At 43.7% G+C, this 21,345-nt stretch overlaps 1 protein-coding gene and 1 long non-coding RNA gene across 5 annotated transcripts in view; one reads left to right on the plus strand and one right to left on the minus strand.

Moving 5' to 3' along the window:
* The window catches only part of SLC26A4 (solute carrier family 26 member 4), a 50,151-nt gene that overhangs the window by 21,990 nt on the left and 6,816 nt on the right, over window positions 1-21,345 (plus strand). For 2 of the 3 annotated variants that reach the window (XM_072791568.1, XM_072791569.1), the window contains 11 exons: window positions 2,723-2,870; window positions 4,446-4,559; window positions 8,359-8,436; window positions 8,563-8,658; window positions 10,066-10,172; window positions 12,108-12,177; window positions 13,693-13,785; window positions 14,759-14,854; window positions 15,475-15,705; window positions 19,744-19,798; window positions 20,845-20,990. In XM_072791568.1, the coding sequence (XP_072647669.1) occupies window positions 2,723-2,870; window positions 4,446-4,559; window positions 8,359-8,436; window positions 8,563-8,658; window positions 10,066-10,172; window positions 12,108-12,177; window positions 13,693-13,785; window positions 14,759-14,854; window positions 15,475-15,705; window positions 19,744-19,798; window positions 20,845-20,990 (1,234 nt within the window). Of the gene's footprint in view, window positions 1-2,722; window positions 2,871-4,445; window positions 4,560-8,358; window positions 8,437-8,562; window positions 8,659-10,065; window positions 10,173-12,107; window positions 12,178-13,692; window positions 13,786-14,758; window positions 14,855-15,211; window positions 15,328-15,474; window positions 15,706-19,743; window positions 19,799-20,844; window positions 20,991-21,345 lie in introns of those variants that run through there. The other variant, XM_072791570.1, reaches the window with a different exon arrangement.
* The window catches only part of LOC140613104 (uncharacterized), a 46,210-nt gene continuing 30,327 nt past the window's right edge, over window positions 5,463-21,345 (minus strand). For both annotated transcript variants that reach the window (XR_012014238.1, XR_012014237.1), the window contains one exon: window positions 5,463-8,631. This is a non-coding gene — a long non-coding RNA (uncharacterized lncRNA). The remainder of the gene's footprint in view (window positions 8,632-21,345) is intronic.

Raw genomic sequence — 21,345 nt, forward strand, 5'->3', positions numbered from 1 at the left:
TCTGAGCACACTGTGCCAGGGGTCTTGTCATCATGTTCGTGACCGTTGCTTTTGAAGTGACTTGTGCTTTGTACATGTACTTGAAAGTGTGGCACAGGGGGAACAGGAGCGGGGAGGCCAGCAAAATCACAGAGGTTTTCTCCCAGCTGCCTTCCGAGGGCCACTTTGCCCTTACAGTCCGGTGCTGGTGCATTTGCCAAACATTTGGGGCCAACCTGAAGTCAAGATATGCCCTTGGCATCATGTTTATCATGCCTGACTCTCTGTTAGGGGTCCTCTGGCCCTCTGGGACCCACCATTCCCTACCCTTATCTTTTCAAAAAAGTGTCCTAGTCACTCCCCTTCGTGGTATTATCTCATGATCAGGCCAGACATGGGAGGGTTGGCTGTAGCACACAGGGCCACTGAAGGGGGGCGCAGGAGATCGGGAACTACTCAGAGGTCATTAGAAGATGTCCAGCCAGGGCCCCAAGTGAGTGGCTTGGGGTAAAAAAATTGGCACTGCTAAGATCCAGCAAGGTAGTACAAACGGACGCAGGTGTGTGGCAGATGTAGGGGCTCCCTACATTTCCTGAGTACCTACTATGTGTGTAGGTACTAATGACTTACACCTACCATACTTCCTTTACTCTTTCCAACACCCTAGAGAAGAGTACATGGTCTCCATTTGACAGCTGAAGAAACTGGGACTTCAAATAAGTTCAAATAACATGCTCCAAATCAGTTACTTACAGAGCGATGGAGCCAGCTTCTGGGTCCTTGGATTTCAAGTCTCTGTACTTTACACTGTGACCCGGGGGAATCAAGGACCTGGTAAAAGGATCTGGAATTGGAGAAGTAGGCAGACAGGCAGGCAGTGGGCATCAGGTCACAATCAAAGGTGAACTCTGCAGGACTGGCAAGTCCTCCGGACAGACCAAATTACCTGAAGTAGGGCTGATTGGGTCTCAGGAAAAAGTCACAAGCCTGGTTTTAAGAAGTGAGGTCCAAGCTCATGTCCAGAAAGTGGAGGTGTGATCCAGAGTCACTCAAGGGCTCGATCAGGGTTTCTAACATCCTGTCCGTCTACATAGAAGATCCACTCCTGAGTCTACTTGTGGGTCAGGATGTGACATAGATGAAAAGGAGTTTGGGAAGTAACCTCACCTCTGGGGAGAAGAAGGATCCAGGGGTAGAGAACTGGACAGATCTTGTTACGTAGGAAATCAACAGTCCTACCTGGGCTCTACTAACTGATACCGAGCACATCACTTCACTTGTCTGGACCTCAACAAAAGGAGAGAGGTAGATTCAACCATTTCCAGGCTATCAGGACAGCATATCAATTTGGATAATATCAGGTTATTAGCTATCTCTAAACTTCTATGGTTTTCTGTAAGCTCTTATTTCTGCTTTAGTACCTCCCTCTAATTAGAGGGGGAAAGTGTAGTTTCCTATTAAGGGAAATTCAGACATAAGTGAGGTAAGTGAGGGAGATTATTTGGTGTTTTTTTTTTTTTTTTTTTTGGGGGGGGGGAACATTTTTTGGCTAGGGACCTCTGGATATATACCCGGTGGATAGTCATCAAGTTATAGGTACATGACAGTCATTCGCCCAGTTTTCATATTGGGACAACTGCATGAGTATAAACTTTCCCTTTCCTTCCCTTTTTCCTTTCCTTTCCTTTCCTTTCCTTTCCTTTCCTTTCCTTTCCTTTCCTTTCCTTTCCTTTCCTTTCCTTAAATATTTTTTTCTTTATTTATTTATGATAGTCACAGAGAGAGAGAGAGAGAGAAAGAGAGAGAGAGGCAGAGACACAGGCAGAGGGAGAAGCAGGCTCCATGCACCGGGAGCCCGACGTGGGATTCGATCCCGGGTCTCCAGGATCACGCCCTGGGCCAAAGGCAGGCGCCAAACCGCTGCACCACCCAGGGATCCCCTCTTCCCTTCCCTTCCCTTCCCTTCCCTTCCCTTCCCTTCCCTTCCCTCCCCTCCCCTCCCCTCCCCTCCCCTCCCCTCTCCTCTCCTCTTTCTGGCTTTTACCTCCAACATGGGGCTTGAACTCACAACCTTGAGATCAGGCATCACATGCTCTCCCGACTGAGCCAGCCAGACACCCCTAGGTTTATCTCTTTACATGGTTTATAGAATAGTTCTGATATGTCAAACAGTAGTCCTTCTACCCCACAGTCACTGGGAGGTCTTAGTCATTGTGATTCTGGAGCATTCTGATAATTACGTAAATTTAATCTTTTCTACATTCAAGATTTTAAATATCAGGGCTCTTAGACATGGATTTTTCTATTCAGCTATTTTAAAATCTTATTATTGTTTGTTTCTTTAATCAACCCGACATCTCTTCATGCAAGGCAAACCCCATTTAATGGCCAGACTATCTTTTAAACTCAAAGGCCTTTAAGATAAAATTGTGCAGGAAGAAACACTAACGTGTGAAATGGCATGATATTAGAGAATCCATTAGGACAGGTTTATTCATGTCAGAGGTGGAGATAAGGGAGCGTTCGTAGGCTCTGGAAGAGGGGTCGGAAAGTCAGCTGGTGAGCTAGCACCAACTTCTAGTTAAAGATTGTAAAAGACTTACTTGTCTCAGTGTGCTTTCTCCCCTTGTGGCCAAGCACTTTCATGTCTGGCCTGGGGTCGGGTGGATATAGGCTGTGGTGAGGTAGGAACAGAATTGTGGTCAAATCTTCACTGCGTGTCTTTCATTTAAAAACTCACTAGGTTTTTGCCTCCTGTACTTCCACCTGTGAGCCTGTTTTCTGAGATGCTGGCTGCCTCATTTTCCATCGCCGTGGTGGCTTATGCTATTGCAGTGTCTGTCGGAAAAGTTTATGCCATCAAGTATGATTACGCCATCGATGGGAACCAGGTATGGTCACCCATGTGCTGGACCGCTTTTGTAGGGCTGCAAAGAAGAAAACGGAGCCCACAGGGTAGATTTTGTTGTCTGCTGAAGAAGGGATCGGTGTCTTCCACTGGCCCTTATCGAGCTGGTTTCCCTCTTATGCACACTCATTTGAAATTATTACTATTTTTAAAGACTTTATAAACTTTATTTATTTATTTATTTTTGTATTTTTTTTTATTGGAGTTCGATTTACCAACATATAGCATAACACCCAGTGCTCATCCCGTCAAGTGCCCCCTTCAGTGAAATTATTCTGAAATATTCAGGCTGCATCTCTTTCCCTTTTAAGAAACAAGTTGAAGTCTTTTTTTTTTTTTTTAAGATTTATTTATTTATTCATGAGAAACACAGACTGAGAGAGAGGCAGAGACATAGGCAGAGGGAGAAGCAGGCTCCTCACAGGGAGCCTGATGTGGGATTCGATCCTGGATCTCAGGATCATGACCTGAGCCAAAGGCAGACACTCAACCACTGAGCCACCCAGGCGTCCCTAAGTTGAAGTCTTTAAAAAAAAAATAAAAAAAAAAAAAAAAAAAAAAAAAAAAGGCAGCCCCGGTGGCTCAGCGGTTTAGTGCCACCTTTGGCCCAGGGTGTGATCCTGGAGACTCGGAATTGAGTCCCACGTCGGGCTCCCTGCATGGAGCCTGCTTCTCCCTCTGCCTGTGTCTCTGCCTCTCTCTCTGTGTGTCTCTCATGAATAAACAAATAAAATCTTTTTTTTAAAAAAAGAGAGAAGTTGAAGTAACCCAAATTTTAAGAGTTAATTCAGTCGGGTCATAGATAACATTCAAAGCTCACATAGTAGATCAGCATAAGATGAGGGGGGCGCTTGGCGGGATGAGCACCGGGTGCTATGCTATATGTTGGCAAATCGAACTCCAATTTAAAAAAAAAAAAAGAAAGAAAGAAAAAAAAAAGCATTTTCCATGCAGGCCAGGGTCCCCTGTTTGATTTTCTGCAGTGGTGGCTGTCATAGGGCGAGATGACACACCAAACACCATCAACGATGGTTGTGACCACTTTGAATTGAGGTCCCTAATGTGCACAGGCCCGTCTTTGTGGACATATGGGGCATTGGCAGGTGAGCCGATTTTCAATTGCTCACAAATCGGCCAGTGTAGTTTGGTTTTGAAAGCCCAGCCCAGCCCTTAGGGCGGCCAGATGCTTAGGGGTCAAGCCGAATGTGAGGGGTCCGGGTCAGAACATTCCTCGCAGCAAACGTGTGGCCGCAAGAGAGGCGCTTTATGTGAGCAGAGCCCTCCCCAGGAAGCGTGTCAGCCGGACAGGCCTGGGTCACTATTCCTTACCGAGCTTAGAAACAGCTGGCGACAGCGAGGTCTCTCTTAGACTGCGAGGAACCGCAGGCCCTGGGGCCTCTCAAGACCCCCAAGAACCTTTAATGGTACAGGATTAAACTGGGGCCACCAGACAGGTTAGGGTGGGCTTGGGAGTCTGCTTTCTTACTCTTCCTTAAATCCCGGGAGAGGGACCTGCCAAGATTCGTAGCATCCCTGTGTCACCCGGTCTTTGCCTTAGGAGTTCATTGCCTTTGGGATCAGCAACATCTTCTCCGGATTCTTCTCGTGTTTCGTGGCCACCACTGCCCTGTCCCGCACTGCCGTCCAGGAGAGTACTGGGGGGAAGACTCAGGTACGGAACAGCAGCTTGACTGCAGGATGAGCCGGGGGTGGCCCTCAGGAAGGCTTCCACAAGCACCCAGCAAGGCAGTTAGCCTTTGGCCCTAGGCTTGTGCTTCCTGCGTGGACCCTCCCCAGGGCTCAGCCAACTCCTCCATCCCTCTCCCCACCAAAAACCTCCTAAGCGACGCTGGTGGTTTCCTAATGCACAGATACTCCAAGGAATCTCTGTGCGCAGCTGGCAGGTAGCTCCACTCCACCTGCCTTTCCAGGGCTGATAACAACTGATAAGGAATCAGTGGTGTAGAATGCTGATTTTTATCAGTTTGTGATCTGGGGATAGAGAAGGCCTAGTTTCCCTAGTTGCCAGCCTAGTTTCCAGCACTTCGAGGCTGGAGTGAGGCTTTGTATTTTCAGGAAAATACCAACTGTCTGTCTACGTTTCCTCCACTAGGATCAGGAACTTCCTCCAGACGCCTTCGTCCCAGAGAACAAGATTGCCAGCCAAGAATATTTTGGCCATAGCAGTTAGGCATTTCCTCTTGAGGACGATTTTTATTCCTCAAGCTCTGAATGTGGGTTTAATCTTGCCTTTTAAATGTGGCTTCAAGTTGTAGCCTTCACGAAGGGACCCCAAGTCCAGCATCCCTGTTCATCTCCAAATAACCCACCTTCGATTGGCCAAAAAGCGTGGGAGCGGTTGTCAAAGGCCATCCTTTCCAGCAGGGCGAGGGCTCAGGTGGGCCAGAGCCAGTGGATGGGGCCGGGGGCAGGCTCTGGAACCGGGCTCCTGCCCTGCCTGGGGCAGGGGGCCGTTTTCCCTCTGCACAGAGCTATTGTTTCAGAATAAAAAGTGCACTGAGGCTATAAAGGTGGACACCGAATCCGGAGGAAGCACCATCCCTCACACCCAGTCTTCAGATAGAGTTTTATTAAGGCAGAGACACACATAAGTAAAAGAGACTAATGGAGAAAACCAGTGACTCCCTGCAGTGGCTTGCCCCCGGGGGCCCGAATTGTCCCCAGGGTGCTGGGACACCCTGGAAAGGGTGATGCTCCTTTCCCATTTATAATGGCTCTCTGTGGGTGTGGGTGTGGGGGTGGGGGGATTGGAAGAAGGGGCCTCTTCCAATTTCTTGGTTCCTATTGAACAAATTTCAATTTTCAGAATCTTTCTTTTTAAAATGGAACTTCCTTTTTTGATGGGGGCAGGGGCAGACCTTTCCAGCTCTGAGGGAGCAGGTAAGACACTAGGGCCCATACCAGGAGGCAGAGCCAGGGGCCTATGGTGCAGGGGAAGAGGTCACAGGTGACTTCCAGAGCTGCACTCGTGTTTGGGCGGCAGCTGGCAGCGTTTCTGTGGCTTTCATCGGAGTCGCTCAAGGGCATGTGGCTGTCGGCGGGTGCAGGCAGGTCCCCAGCTGGTGATGTCCACTCTCCTGCTGTTGCCTCCAGGCTCTGGGGAGGCACAGGCCAGCCGTCCCAGGAAGAATGTCCGTGTAAAGTGATTCCTTGGCAGAGGGCGAGGGGATAATGGCATTCTGGTAAGCTGACACCCGCCGCCGCACACTGGCATGTATTATATTTAGGAATGACGGATGCCAGGATTTCAGGAGTGAAGAATGAAGCAAGCACAGAAGTGGCTTGATATTTAATTACTGAAATGTATACTAAGTTCTGGGGTTAAAAGTCTAAGTGCCCGGACTGAGATCCAGGGACTCATCATGACCACATACACTGGCAGGTCTTCCCTTGGTGTGTGGCTTCTCATGTTTCCTCTTATGTTGGGGCCTCAGGCTCAGCATCTATAAAATGGGAATAGTAATTGTATCCACCTCATAGGGATGTTGTGAGGACTGAATAAAAATGTCCGTAAAGCCCTGGCACGTTCTTGTATATGCTGACTGTTCCAGTCAGGCACTCCTCCTGACAGGAGGAGCATCGTAATAGCAGTGATACATGTGTTGTACCCAACACGTAAGAGACACCCAGCAAATATGTCCTGAATGAATGAATGGAGTGATGAGGGTTAGGGCTCTGTTAACTGCCTGCAGCTCAGCTTCAGATTGTCACTGGGCTTAACATTACAGCCTGTTCTTTCTCTTATCCCCATCTGACTCCTACTGACTCATGAGGAAGTAATTCTGATTACAAGCTACTCTCAGCTCTGATTACCTTCTTGCTTATAACAGAATCATTATCTAGTGATTGAATGTGCTCCCATATAGAAACTACAGCAATTCCCACAAACCAGCCTTATAAAGTAAGTATAAGTAATGCATCCCTCACAGATTCTTAAGTGACCAAAGTTCATCTTGGCCCCCCTAACTGGCAGCTTACTGATACACGTTCTTGGCAAGGATGTGGCTACTCTCCTGGCATGAGCCAGACAGCTGGCTATGGTCTCTGTCCCCAGATCTCCATTTCTTTCAGCAATTCACAGAGCCCTACCTCCACAGTGAGATGCAAGTGGCTCATGATAGGCAACCAGTGTTGTTAAGCAATTGTGAGGAAGGGAGGAAGGGAGGAAGGAAAGGAAGGAAGAGAAGAAGGAAGGAAGGAAGGAAGGAAGGAAGGAAGGAAGGAAGGAAGGGAGGGAGGGAGGGAGGGAGGGAGGAAGGGAAGGAAGGGAAGGAAGGGAAGAGGGAGGGAGGATATAAGTTTCTCTGCTCAGATAGGAGAGGGGAAGCCACTGAGGTACAGGTAACCTGGAGATGCGGCGCTAACAGGCAACAAAGAGCCTGGAAGTACCAAGTTTTTAGTCTGTTGGATTTATAATGTTGTCTCGGGCTGATCCAACCATAATTGAAACGTGAATGATCAATTTGCCAGGTGGAAAGACTGTGACTTTAAAGTTTCCTGAAGTTTCTGGATTTTCCATCTATGTTGGCTTTACCTGCCTCTTTCAACTCCAATCTCTCGTAGCCAGCAGCACCTGTGCCCAGGACGGTCTTCCCCGTTGCTCCTCCTGTCACTTTGCTTCTGGCGCCCTGTCTCCTTTGCTCCTCCGTTTCAGAGCTTCTGGTCTTACCTGGGCCATCTTCCAGCTGTCTCAGTGGAGAGGTCCCTGGTCAGCTAACCACACAGAGCATAGCCCCACCCCCTCGGCCTCTCTCCTAACTATTTATGGATCTTAGGAGAGCTTTTTGGCCAGCGAAGGTAAAGTGTCTACAGGTCCTTTAACCTCTGCTCTTGCCCCACCATCATGGGGGCAAAGCTCTGAGCCTGCGTCCGGGGACGCGGTCCCATGTGCCGTTACGCTCATGTCGCATTTTGAATCTGCAGTGGGACTGGTCCACTTATTCCCTCTGAGAGCTCTGTGGGAATCACATGCTATTAAGTACAAAGTGTTTGCAGACTTGCTGTTATGGCTGCTGCTTCCATAAATTGAAGAATCCGATGTGTGCTGCGAGGATTTATTTTCCAAGAACATAGGGTGACCTGTGGTTGGGGAAGGGTGAGGTCCAGGTTTCCTGCCACAGCAGATGATTACAAGTCGGCCTCCCAAATGGACACTGGGGCATTAGGTCTGTCGTACATCCAGAGGAAATCCAGGTCCCTCCAGCTTTCCCCCAACAGGCTCGGTCTCCACGTTTTCTTTAATTTCTCTGCCATAGATGCCCTTTATATATTTCCCATTTTTTTCTTTAGTTGTATAGAACTTTAGGAAATAATCCTCATTTCTCTCAACAGTATTGGGCAGAAGAGGGGAGGTGCACCCATGAACAGGCCCCCTCCTGCTCACATCCAGCAAGCTGGAAGGTGTGAGGGAGAAGGGTGAACCTTGTTCACGGGAGGCGTGTGTCTTTCAGATTGCTGGCATCATCTCGGCAGGGATTGTGATGATCGCCATTGTCGCCCTGGGGAAGCTGCTGGAACCTTTGCAAAAGGTACAACCCTGATTGCATAATCTCTCTTCACTGCTCTGCCACCGGAGAAATAACAGGAGATTTAAAAATCATCCCATGAAAAGCCATTCCCCTAAATAACACGGCCTTCCCTGTCTCTCTTGGCAGTCAGTCTTGGCCGCTGTTGTCATCGCCAACCTGAAAGGGATGTTTATGCAGGTGTGTGACATTCCTCGTCTGTGGAGACAGAATAAGATCGATGCTGTAAGTCATTTGCTGCCCATTTTTATCTGAAATAAGATTTAGTTCTTATATGCTTCCTGCCACATCATCATGTTCCCCTTATCTCCTCAATCTCACTTGTGTTTTGGGATTCCTGGAGCAGAAATTAGAATTGTGTGGATAAGACAATGCTGTGAAGCCTGCCACAAGTTGTGTGAAGGCTCCATATCTCCGGGGAGATCGATTTCCATCTAGGAAGGATCCCATACACCCAAGTTAAACACCAAACAAGCCAACCAAACCAACCAAACCAATTTAAAAAACAAAACAAACAATAAAAAAATACCCCGCTGTAGTATATGAGAATAAACAAAATACAAAACAAAGCAAAACCAAACTACAAAATCCTTGCTGAGTACAACTGACCTTTGCAACAGTTCTAAGGAACTCTAAAAACCAGAAGCTAAGTCCTTTAGAATTCTGCTCTCATTTACACCAGGACAGACAAAAAGAATGTGAAAACTCTCTATTTATTGACATGGAGAATTCTCCAAGACATATTGTTAAATGAAAGAGAGACCAGTGCAGAATGGCATAGTGTGTACGATACATTAAAAGATGGGAAAATAAAATACTGTTCAGTCGTATTTGCTTATATTTGTTTTTTTTTAATTTTTTTTTATCTTTTTTTATTTATGATAGTCATACAGAGAGAGAGAGAGAGGCAAAGACATAGGCAGAGGGAGAAGCAGGCTCCATGCACCGGGAGCCCGACGTGGGATTCGATCCCGGGTCTCCAGGATCGCGCCCTGGGCCAAAGGCAGGCGCCAAACCGCTGCGCCACCCAGGGATCCCCTTATTTGCTTATATTTGTAAAAAAATTAAAAAGTGCTGGTGAAAAGTGTGCACATGGAGAGGGTTGGAAGCCAATGTCCCACCTTTTCAATATTAATTCCATTTTGACCTATGTCCATATTTTCCCTATTCAAAAATTAAATTAAAACACATTGAAATGGGGGATTCCTGGGTGGCTCAGCAGTTTGGCGTCTGCCTATGGCCCAGGGCATGATCTTGGAGTCCCGGGATCAAGTCCCGCATCGGGCTCCCTGCATGGAACCTGCTTCTCCCTCCTCCTGTGTCTCTGCCTCTCTCTCTCTCTCTATGTCTATAATAAATAAATAAATAAATGAATGAATGAATAAATAAATAAATAAACAAACAAATAAATAAATCTTAAAACACACACACACACACACACATTGAAATGGGACAAATGGTCTTTATCAGAAAGGTCAATTTCCACTCCCACTTAAACATTAAAGGAAGTCAGAATATTTTAAAAAGCTGTAATTCGTTCATGGACAATTGATCTTCTTGTTTTTATAGGTAGTTTCATTTGATGGTGCCTGATGGATTAATGCAATCCTTCCCATTTCCATTTTGTCCTAGGTTATCTGGGTGTTTACGTGCATAGCATCCATCATTCTGGGGCTGGACCTTGGTTTATTAGCTGGTCTCATGTTTGGATTGCTCACTGTGGTCCTGAGAGTTCAATTGTGAGTAATGTAAGAGCCAGATTTCCCATAAACAGAACCACACACCCTGAGATTTCTTATACCATTTTGATAAAACATAGGGAACCCCCCTTTCATAGTAGTTACTATATATCGAGGGCTTCTACAAATTAAGCCAATAGTGCTTGGCACATGTTGTCATTTTAGTCTTCGGAAAAGAATCCCATGAATAGGTTTTATTATTCTCATTCTATGGGTGAGCAAATTGAAGCTTAGAAAGTTTAAGAACCTTCCCCAAGATCACACGGCTAGTAAGCAGCAGAGTCAGGATTTGAACCGGGATGCATCTCACTCCCAGATCTGTGCATTTAGTCATGTGCTCTCCTGCTGCGCTCTCCTTTCGGTGGTGGGAAGACTAAAAGATTTGTGACTCAGCAAAGGACCGAGGTGGCTCTGTGGTCCCCTCTGCAAATGAGACGCAGTGTGTAGGGCACAGGCCCGGGGCCTGGGACAGGTAGCTGCTAAATATAGTACAGCTCATTTTCTCCGGAAGCCAGTAATGCAGAACAGGAGACTTTGAAAGCATCAGTTGTAGCCAGAGTTCATTCAGAAAAGGAAGCAGGCACCCAATCAGCTACATGATATGAAGTAGACGTCATTGGGTCGTATGCGGAGGGAAAGCAGCAATGACGTGGCTTGACGTCAGGGAGAGTATCTGTTTCTTTGTTGGGTTTGTTTTGACTCTTGAAAGGCTTTTAGTAGGTGCCCTCCTGGGTCTGTGAAGTTGTCCCAATAGAGAGGCGAACAGAGCCTGTCTCTCTCCTCAAAACTTCCGTGACCTTTCCAGGCTTCTGGCCTCTTCTCTGCCTGTGCTTGGGCCACAGAGGAATAAGAAATCTGGAAAAGCATCAGTCTTCTACTTAGCATAAGCCCACCCTTCTTATTCTTAGCAGCTAGCTCCCCTGTTCCTACTTCTTCCCTACCCTGGCATGCTGGAGTCTCCCTAAAAGCTTGTGTTCACTCCCTCGGTGCCCTTACCTGGGTGCCCAAGAGTCCAGAGAGGTCACAAGCTCCCAACGTGCCCAGTGTGCTGCTGGGACAGAACTCTGAACCCGTCCTTGGAAGATGCTGCTTCTCCTGCTCTACTTGCCTCAGTGTCTACTAGGCCTTGTGGGGCTGTGGTTGGGAGAGAAGGGTTTGTGGAGGGAGACGATGTAGCCTATGAGCTTTACGTGGAAATTCGGCCTCGCCCAACAAGCTGAGGATAAGGCAGTGGCACGTTTTAGCTGCTGATCTGGTGACTAGGCTTTTAGCCAAGCAAAAGTCGTGTCCTCCACAGTGTTCCATTTCCAGTAGTTACGTGGCTGCTCCAGGGAGTGCGTTGCTGAGAGTACCCCAAAGAGATACTCTTCCTTCAGGGGTCGTGCTTAGCACCTGGGCCTGCTCACACTTGTAGACTCATGGGATTGATCTGATTGCATCAGGAGCAGGAAGTCGGTAGTCTGGTTGGTGGGAAGAACTTCCTCCTGGGCGAGAGCCAGGCGCTGTGCAGGCGGTGAGGAGCTCTGGGTCAAATGTAGAGGCTGCCCTGCCCCTTCCTCTGGGGCCCTTCAGACCTGAACCCCAGCCCGCTGACCCGTAAAAATGAAGATAGTACTGCTGACCTTCCAGAAGTAGGGTGGCCCTGAGGTAGAATTTGTGTGAAAGCTCTTTGCTGGTCCCCTGAAGTGTCATGCCCATGGAAGTGGGATGCTCGTGACCTCTCTCAGCCCTCAGGAAAGGCGTCCTCCTCCCAGGGCCCACGCAAACACCAGCTGTTCGCTTCAGAGTTAGCTGCAGGGAGATGTCATCTGTACTGAAGACGCATCCAAAAACGCCAGGACGGTGGCCTCTTTCCTAATCTGTGATTTCTTCTAATGTTTTATTCCAAAGTAGGCCTGTTCCCAAGAATCCTGACCTAATCTTTTCTTCTTTCAGTCCTTCATGGAACGGCCTTGGAAGCATTCCTAGCACAGACATTTACAAAAGTACCACAAATTACAAAAATGTAAGTGCCTTTGTGAGACAATTGCTGGACTTGGGCTTGCTAGCTTGGATTTTCGGGGCAGCAGGTTTCTCCTTCAGCGTATCAGGAACGAGGCAGCCAACGGGCAAGGCTTCTCCAGGAAGGTCTAGAAGTCCTCTGGGCTGTGTCATGAAAACTTTGACCCAATGTGCCTTCTCCTATCCATGGTTTGTATGAATTGTGTCCATGCTAGTTTGAATGTCCTTTTAATGTAAAACCATCGTAAGACGAATTTTTAAAAACAGTCAGTTTAATTATTTCCAGAAGTTGCCTCACAATTCTATTTCTCTGCTATGCAATCCTTATCCTCTATGAAATGATCTGAAATCCCCGTAAGGTTATCTTATTAAATTCTAACATGAGACTTCCAAGTTCTCTGTCAACAAGGAAGCTTATTTGACATTTTGGTCTAATCTCAGAAGAAATAATATATAATACCGGAAATGGAAAACACAAAGACAAGACACATCCCACTGATGGGCTTTTGTTCCCTGCAAATAAAGTAGCTTAGTGGTCACCAGGGGAAATGATGATGAAAAAGCAGAGAAAGAAAAATGCAGAAAAAAAACAATTCCATTAGCTGCTACTTAAAGTATTTCCACAATCTTTCTCAGTTATGCTGAGCCAAGTGCAGCCCAGAGCTAAACATGACAGTAGAGAATCTTTTGGCTCAGGGAACCATGGGCTGAGTTTGAGAGTTCAGAGTTCTAGGCTCTACCTTGGGGAGACTCTGCCCATGTTGCTCAGCCTCCCAGCACCTGCTTGCTCATCTCAGGGGTTTGGACTGAAACTGCTGTAATTCCTAAAGCCTAGAAAAGTCTAGGATTCTGTTAAGTTCCACTTTCTGTCTGGCCATTGTGTGTCACGGTAAGAACAAGCAAATACCATCACAGGCCTCAGTACTTGCAAATCCCCTTGGTTTGCTACCTTTTAAATTTTTATCTTCTATTTTTAAAGAATTATGGCCAAAGAACAAAGTGGAGGGCAGTGGTATGAACTTGAAGCATTAATCACGTCACTGTTCTCAGCCTCAGTTTCTCCATCTGGAAATCAGAGGGTTGCATTAATTGCTTATGAAGGCCCTTCCTAGCTTGACCTTCTAAAAGACTGTAAAGTTCCAGCAGTTTGAATAACCTGTGGCCTCCTAACTGGGGGGGAGCGCCTATTCAGGGAGAGATGAGTGCTCTTGGCTCCTAGTGGAAAAGCCAGAAATTATTTTTAAAAGATTTTATTTATTTGAGAGAGAGAGAGTGAGAGGGGGAAATGGGGATGGTGATGGAGAGGGGAAGGGAGACAGACAAGCAGACTTTGTGCTGAGTGCAGAGCTCAACAGGGACTCCATCCCAGGACCCCTGTGATCATGGCCAGATCTGAAACCAAGAGTTGGATGCTTCACCAACTGAGCCACCCAGGTGCCCCCCAAAACCAGAAATTTAATAAAATACTTGAAGCCTAAGATTATTTAACCTCACACACATTTTTTTTTTTTAATGCTAGATTGAAGAACTTGAAGGAGTGAAGATTCTTAGATTTTCTAGTCCTATTTTTTATGGCAACGTTGATGGTTTTAAAAAATGTATCAAGTCCACAGTGAGTATTTTATCTCTAGAAATTTGGTTTCTAACCTCCTTTGAGACTTCATTCGTTCTACAGGTGTTTATCGGCTCAAACTGAGCTAAGGCCCTACACCCCAGTCCATTGGTATGGTGCATTAAGAATTATAACATCCAAGTAACTTACAATCTATTTGGGGATAGGAAAAGACCGACAATGTCATATATGTTAAAATCCAGGTGGCAAAAAAAAAAAAAAAAAAAAAAATCCAGGTGGCAATCACTATGGAAGACAAAAATAGTAGAGATGTCTCCAGGCCCAACTTGAGTTCCACATAAGTAATAGAGACAGTAAATGCAAAGACTTCCCAGAAGGGAGCCATCCCTGGGCATTGGACTGACCTGGCTAGGTGTGGCAGTTGGGCAGAGGCACGATTATGTTGGGTGTTTGGGAACTGTGTGAACTGAGAGTCAAGGGTAGATACATGTCTTTGGGCAGAATAGGTGTTTGCTCAGTTGGAGTAAAGGGTAGAAAGTGTAAGTGGAACATGTAAGCAAGACACTGTGGTCTTGAATGCCATCCCCAGCTCTGATGCTAAGTCTCTACATCGGTGTTTTCTTAAGTGAGTTCCAGAGAAAACTGGTTCATAGGAATGGTCATATGTTATTTTATGTTAACAAAAGCGCTCTGTGATGTCAAGGGAATTTGTTAACAAAGACTTAAAGCTGGAGAGTTTTTTCTTTGCTGTTTTTTGTTTGTGTTGTTTTGTTTTTGTTTTTGTTTTTTATTGGCTTTGAGCTTTTCCTATGAGACTATGTTTCCTGAGTCTCTGGGTGGGTGGGGTAGGGCTCATAGGGGAGATCTCCCCTAAACCTTAGAATTTCTTTTTTGACAGGATGTCTCAGGAAATAATACCACTTGAGAAATAACCTTTCCAGATAACAATTGCCATTAATGAGCATTAGGAACTGGACTTACATTGTAAGTAATTTGGTATTTCTTTCCAAAGGTTGGATTTGATGCCATTCGAGTATATAATAAGAGGCTGAAAGCACTGAGGAAAATACAGAAACTCATCAAAAAAGGACAGTTAAGAGCAACAAAGGTGAGGTGACATCTTTCTTTTTCCCTGTTAAATTCTTTCTCTTCTCGGAGGAAAATTAAAGCAGTTATAGTAAAAAATTAGATTTATTCCCTTTGGTATCCTGATGTGTACAAGCAGATGACAATGTATGTTGGACAACAGTGGAGTTGCTCTTGTAGGCAAGAGGGAATAGCAGATAATTAAAAAATCAGCAGAACTCCCTGGAAACACAGGGTGTGATTTTTTTTTTTTCAATTGAGAACTAAACCTTATTTTTATGAAAGGGAACAAAATAAGTGCTAATTTGATGCCAAAAAATTACTCACAATCGAAGGCAGTTAAGTTCATAAACTTTTAGATCTATTACCTTTTATTCAGACTCTCCTGCCTATGTATCTCTTGGCCAAGTTCCACAATCTTCCAGAAATCAAGAGTTTCCTGCCTCCTCTGCTCTTCCATTTTTCTTCCTAGGGAACATCACAGTTTGGACTGAGGTAAATCTCATTCCTTAAGAGTTCATCCCTTTAATGTCTTGCTTGCCAAGGAACAGTGTATAGGACTTTGAAGTGATTTGAGACGAATCATTAAAAATATGTCCCTCAGTCATTGGCGATCAAGTTGGCAGTGTTTTCTTTGTTTAGAATGGCATTATAAGGGATGCTGGTTCATCCAATGATGCCTTTGAACCTGATGAAGATACTGAAGATCCAGAAGACCCTGATGTCCCAACCAAGGAAATAGAGATTCGAGTGGATTGGAACTCCGAGCTTCCAGTCAAAATGAATGTCCCCAAAGTGCCGATCCATAGCCTCGTGCTTGATTGCGGAGCTGTGTCTTTCCTGGATGTCGTTGGAGTGAGATCACTGCGAATGGTATGGTTTTGGTGCTTTGGATTATAGATTTGGAGCTTTGGCAGTAAACACGTGATACGGGTCGCCTGGTCTTGCAAAAGGACGATTGTTGGGTCTGTACTTTTTCTAGAGGAATGCTTTCGCAATAGAGTGTAATATTTTAAAGCATGGACTGTGAGGCCAGACAGGGCTTTGAATCCTGGCTCTACAACTTACTGGCAGTGTCACCATGGACAAGTTACGTCATCTGCCTGTACCTCGATTTCTTCATCTGCAATGTGGGAGTAATGATGGTACCTACTTCACAGGGTTTGTTATGAGGATTAAATAGACTTAAATATATAAAATAGCTTACTTTATTAGCTCCCTATATAACATATGTTATATATGTTTTATGTATATATAAAGAGAATGTTCAGAAGAGTTAGCAAATATTAACATTAGGTTTTATTTTTCTAAGAGTATATAGAAAATGGAATATTAGAAGAAGGAAAAATGGACAATGGTTTGTGTCAAGTGTTATGTTTTTATTTGTAACATAACAGGAACAGGATAAAGACCATCGGGGAACATGGTAGGCCTGGAAAAGCCAGGCATTAGCAGGTCAGTTATCTAGGAAATCAAAGCAAAAGCTGAGGAGCATGCAGACAGAAACATTCATGAGATCAAAACCAGTTATGCAGGCTCAAGTTCATTAATTCTCTCAGCAAATAATTGTGAAGTGCCTAATAATATGCCAAGCACTCATCAGGCAAACAAGAGACATGATAAAGCCACCATAGTCCCTGCCCTGAGGCGACTAAGTAGTCTAGAGGGGAAGGCAAACTTTAAGCAACCTTTTAGAACCAACTGCATGAAGTGCTCCCAAACAGACTAAGCAGGGTGTCAACTTGACTAGAAGTGTCAAATTTAGGTGAAGCTTCAGGTAGGTATTAAGAGGGTCAGGGAGAAAAGCAGGTTCAAGGCACCGGCAATTAGCTGTAATAAATGGAAATGACCCCAATAAGTGAAGGGGATTAAGAGTACACTTACCATGATGAGCGCTGCGTAATAATATATGGAACTGCTGAATCACTCTATTGTCTGTCTGAAGCTAATATAACACTGCATGTAAACTACACTGGAATTAAAATTTTTTTAAAAATTTAAGTCTATTAAAAAAGTATGGCAATGTCTCCTAACTGGGGTTTAGCTTACTTGGGGCTTCCTGGCTGCCTCTGCAAGGGCAGGCAATGATTTTAGAGCTGGGATACTAGGCAGGTAAAGTAGAAAAGTGATGATACTTGACAAAAGAGTTCAAGAATATGCTGGCAGGTTCTATCCCAGTTCTTTTAGAAAACATGGCTATTATGAAACTCATCTGACAACAGAAATGAAAACATAAATCTTGTTCTTTGTTGTGTATTTCACTCTAGTCTGAGGCTCAGATCCATTGTAGATTGTATTTGGTTCAAGGGTTTAATGAAGTACTATTGGGGAGAGTTGTAACTTATTTAATGCCAGAATGTTTCCCATACCTAACAATTCTTTCAAATGTCATAAGGGCAATTATGATTCCTCCAAACATTATACTTGTGTAGAGGTCTTGATTTTTTTTTTCCCCTAGAAATGTCAAGTTCTAGTTTATTTTTTTTTTAAGATTTTATTTATTTATTCATGAGAGACACAGAGAGGCAGAGACACAGGCAGAGGGAGAAGCAGGCTCCCTGCAGGGAGCCCGACATGGGACTCAATCCCACTACCCCGGGATCATGCCCTGGGCCAAAGGCAGATGCTTAACCGCTGAGCCACCCAGGCATCCCTCAAGTTCTAGTTTATTATTGCCCATAGTTCTTGTGTCTTATTTTTTTTTAATTTTTACATTTTTATTGAAGTATAATTAACATAGTGTTATATTAATTTCAGATAAACAATATAATTCAACAATTCTATACATCATTACTCAGTGCTCATGATGATAAGGGTACTACCCATTTTTTTTTTTAAGGGTACTACTCTTAATTCTCTTCACCTATTTCCCCCATCCCTCCCCACCTCCCTCAGGTAACCATCATTTTGTTCTTTGTAAGACTCAGGTTAAAAAAAAAAAAAAAAAGACCTTGGGGTTTTTTGTCTCTTTTTCACTTGTTTTATTTCTTAAATTCCCATGAGTGAAATGATATGGTATTTGTCTTTCTCTGGCTAATTTTACTTAGCATTTTGAGTAATGTTGAGCATCTTTTCATGTGTCTGTTCGTCCATCATGTTGTTGCAAATGCCAAGATGTCCTCTTTTTATGGCTGAGTAATATTCCTCTGTGTGTGTGTGTGTGTGTGTGTGTGTGTACACCACTTCCTTATGCATTCATCTATTGACACACACTTGGGTTGCTTCCGTATTTTGGCTATTGTAAATAATGCTACAATAAACAAAAGGCTGCATGTATCTTTTTAAATTAGTACTTTCATTTTCTTTGGATGAATAAATATCCAGTAGTGGGATTACTGGATCATATGTTATTTCTGTTTTTAATTTTTTTAGGAACCTCCATTCTTTTTCCACATGGCTCTTCACCAATTTACATTCCCATCAACAGTACACAAGAGTTCCCTTTTCTTCACGTTCTTGCCAATGCTTGTTATTTCTTGTCTTTTTGATACTAGCCAATCTGACAGGTGAAAGGTGATATATTGTTGTGGTTTTGATTTGCATTTTCCATGATGACGCTGAGCATCTTTTCATCTGTCTGTTGGCCATTTATAGGTCTTCTTTGGAAAGATGTCTATTCAGTCCTCTGCCCATATTAAATCAGATTATTGGGGGTTTTGAGGTGCTGAGTTATATAAACTCTATATATTTTGGATATTAACCCCTTAGTGGATATATCATTTGTGAATATCTTCTCCCATTCAGTAGGTTGCTGGGCTTTGTTTTTTGTTTTTTTTTAATGCTTTTTGTTTTGTTGATCGTTTCCTTTGATGTGCAAAAGCCTTTTATTTTAATGTAGTCTCAATAGTTATATTTTACTTTTGTTTCCATTGATTGAGGAAACATTTTTAGAAAAATATTTCTGTGGCTGATGTCAAAGAAATTACTGCCTATGTTTTCTTCTAGGATTTTTATGGTTTCAGGTCTCATACTTAGGTCTTATTTTTGTGTATGGTGTAAAAAGTGGTCTAGTTGCATTCTTTTGCATGTGGCTGTTCGGTTTTCCCAGCATAATTTGTTGAAGGGACTGTCTTTTCCCGCATTGTATATTCTTGCCTCTTTTGTCATAGGTTAATTGACCATATAAGTGTGGGTTTATTTCTGGGCTATCTATCCTGTTCCATTGACCTATATGTCTATTTTTGTGCCAGTACCACACTATTTTGATTACTAGAGTTTTGTAGTATATCTTGAAATCTGGGATTTGTGATACCTCCAGCTTTGTTTGCTCTTATTTCTCAAGATTGCTTTGGCTGTATCTAGAATTTTTTTTAGCTAAATTTTAAATTTTGAGATAATTATAGATTCACATGGAGTTGTAAGAAATAATTCAGAGAGATCTTACGTACCCCTTATCCAGTTTCTCCCATGGTAACAACTTGTAATACTATAGTACAGAAATCACAATCAGGATATTTACAATGATACAGTCAAAATGCAGTGGACTTTTTAGGTCAGTTTTTATATTTGGCATCCAGCGGCCGCATATCCATACTTCCATATCTTCCACTCAAAGATACAAATGTATACTCTTGTCTTCAATCAGCAGGGGCTATGTTAAGAAGCCTCCTGTACTCCTTTCTTCCAAAAATATTTTTTAAGCAGCTCTGTGCTGTCAAGCACTGTGCTATTATTGCGCCCTAGATGTTGCCACCTCTAGAAATAAGGTCTTTTCATCCCTAATCATACCATCATTGTAGGTTGAACACCTCTATGGTTTTCCAATAATGAACTTTTCTCCAATAATCAACTCTCCTCAAAAACCTGAATAAGCGTGAAAATGTTAGTTTCTCTTGAGCAACTAACTGAATGCCACTGAATTATGGGCAGATAAAGTCACTCATTGTTACAAATTCTTTTTTAAATTTTTAGATTGTCAAAGAATTTCAGAGAATTGATGTAAATGTGTACTTTGCATCACTTCAAGGTAAGTACATATATAAATCTATCTACCCCTAAGACTTTCTCCCATGCCCTTCCTTCTACCTTGGAATATGGGTAAATGATATTCAAAGAGCCTTTTTTAAAGCTATGTTTTATTGTGGCAAAAGATGTAAAATAGAAAAGTTGCCATTTTAGTCATGCTGATGTGTACAATTAAGTCAGTGGCATTTAGTACAGTCACAGTGGTGTGCAACCATTTCAACCATCAGTTTCCAAAATTTTTCAGTGTCACAAATAGAAACTACCCATTCTGCAGACCTTTTTGAATCTGGAAAGATTATTACTTCCAATTTGTTTAGTAGAGCTGGTAAGCCATAGAAATGTATGTCCTGACGACAGTGCAGAGTCAATGGGGACAATTTACCATGGGGATGACTTAGATCTCTTAGAAGTAGAGGGATCCTCCAGGGTCTGAGTCTGTGTCTGTTTATGCACAAGTGTATGTATGTAAGAAAATGCTAGTCCTTAGGCTGAGTTGTCTAGAAGCAGGCCCTGAAATAAGGATTCTTGCACAAGTGATTTGTTGATATTAGACATGAGAATTCATGAGGGGCTGATGGAAGCCGGATAGGGCAGGGGAAGAGGCTGGGAGAAGACATAGGTTTAGAAGTCTACCTTAGCCTGATTCCATGGGGGGCATACAGCAGGAAGAGCATCACGTGGTTCTCCTTCCTGAGGCCAGCCTTTTTACCCCCATATCAGTTAGTGAAGGGCCGTAGGCCACCCAAGGTTAGGGTATAAACTAGTGGCCAAGGAAAATTCTTCAGAGAAGGGCACAGCTGTGGGCCATTAGCTGCCAGGCTCCTAGCAGCGTGAGGGTGAATACACTGGCAAAAACAATGTGGTCAGGAGCCAAGACTGTCTACTACAACCAGTTATGGTATGACCATTCCATGTGCTTCTAGAAAAGAAACTCGGTTTAGAGCAGGGTCACATTTTGAAAATTAAGGAGCTGACAAAATTTAATATCAGCTGATGTCACAAAAATATGTTTTCCTAGAGACTAAACATTATTTCTTTCTTTTGAAGATCATGTGATAGAAAAACTGGAGAAATGTGGTTTCTTTAATGATAACATTAGAAAGGACATATTCTTTTTGACCGTCCATGATGCTGTCCTCCATCTACAGAACCAGGTTAAATCTCGAGAAGTTCAAGATTCCATTTTAGAAACGGTAAATCTTTAACCTTTCTACATAGGTTATTTTTCCTGAACTACCATGATTTCTGTGAAGAGCAAAAATTCCACAAATCTAGGTTTGAATATCAGCTTAGTAAGATTTGGGGCCACCTGCTTAACTTCTCAGAGCCTCACTTTTCTCATCATTAAAATGGAAATAAAAACATTTACCTCACTGGGTTGATATGATGATTAAATGTGATAATTTATGGGAAAGCACCTGTTGGTACATACATATCAATTTTATGATGTGTGGGTTTACTGATAAAAAATGGCATTAGCCGTAATAATGCCTTTTTAGAATATAGGTGGTGAGTCTTGGATTTTCTGTGATTTGGGTATACAAATGC

Source organism: Canis lupus, chromosome 21, assembly GCF_048164855.1.
Source record: "Canis lupus baileyi chromosome 21, mCanLup2.hap1, whole genome shotgun sequence".
NCBI classification, from domain to species: Eukaryota; Metazoa; Chordata; class Mammalia; order Carnivora; family Canidae; genus Canis; species Canis lupus.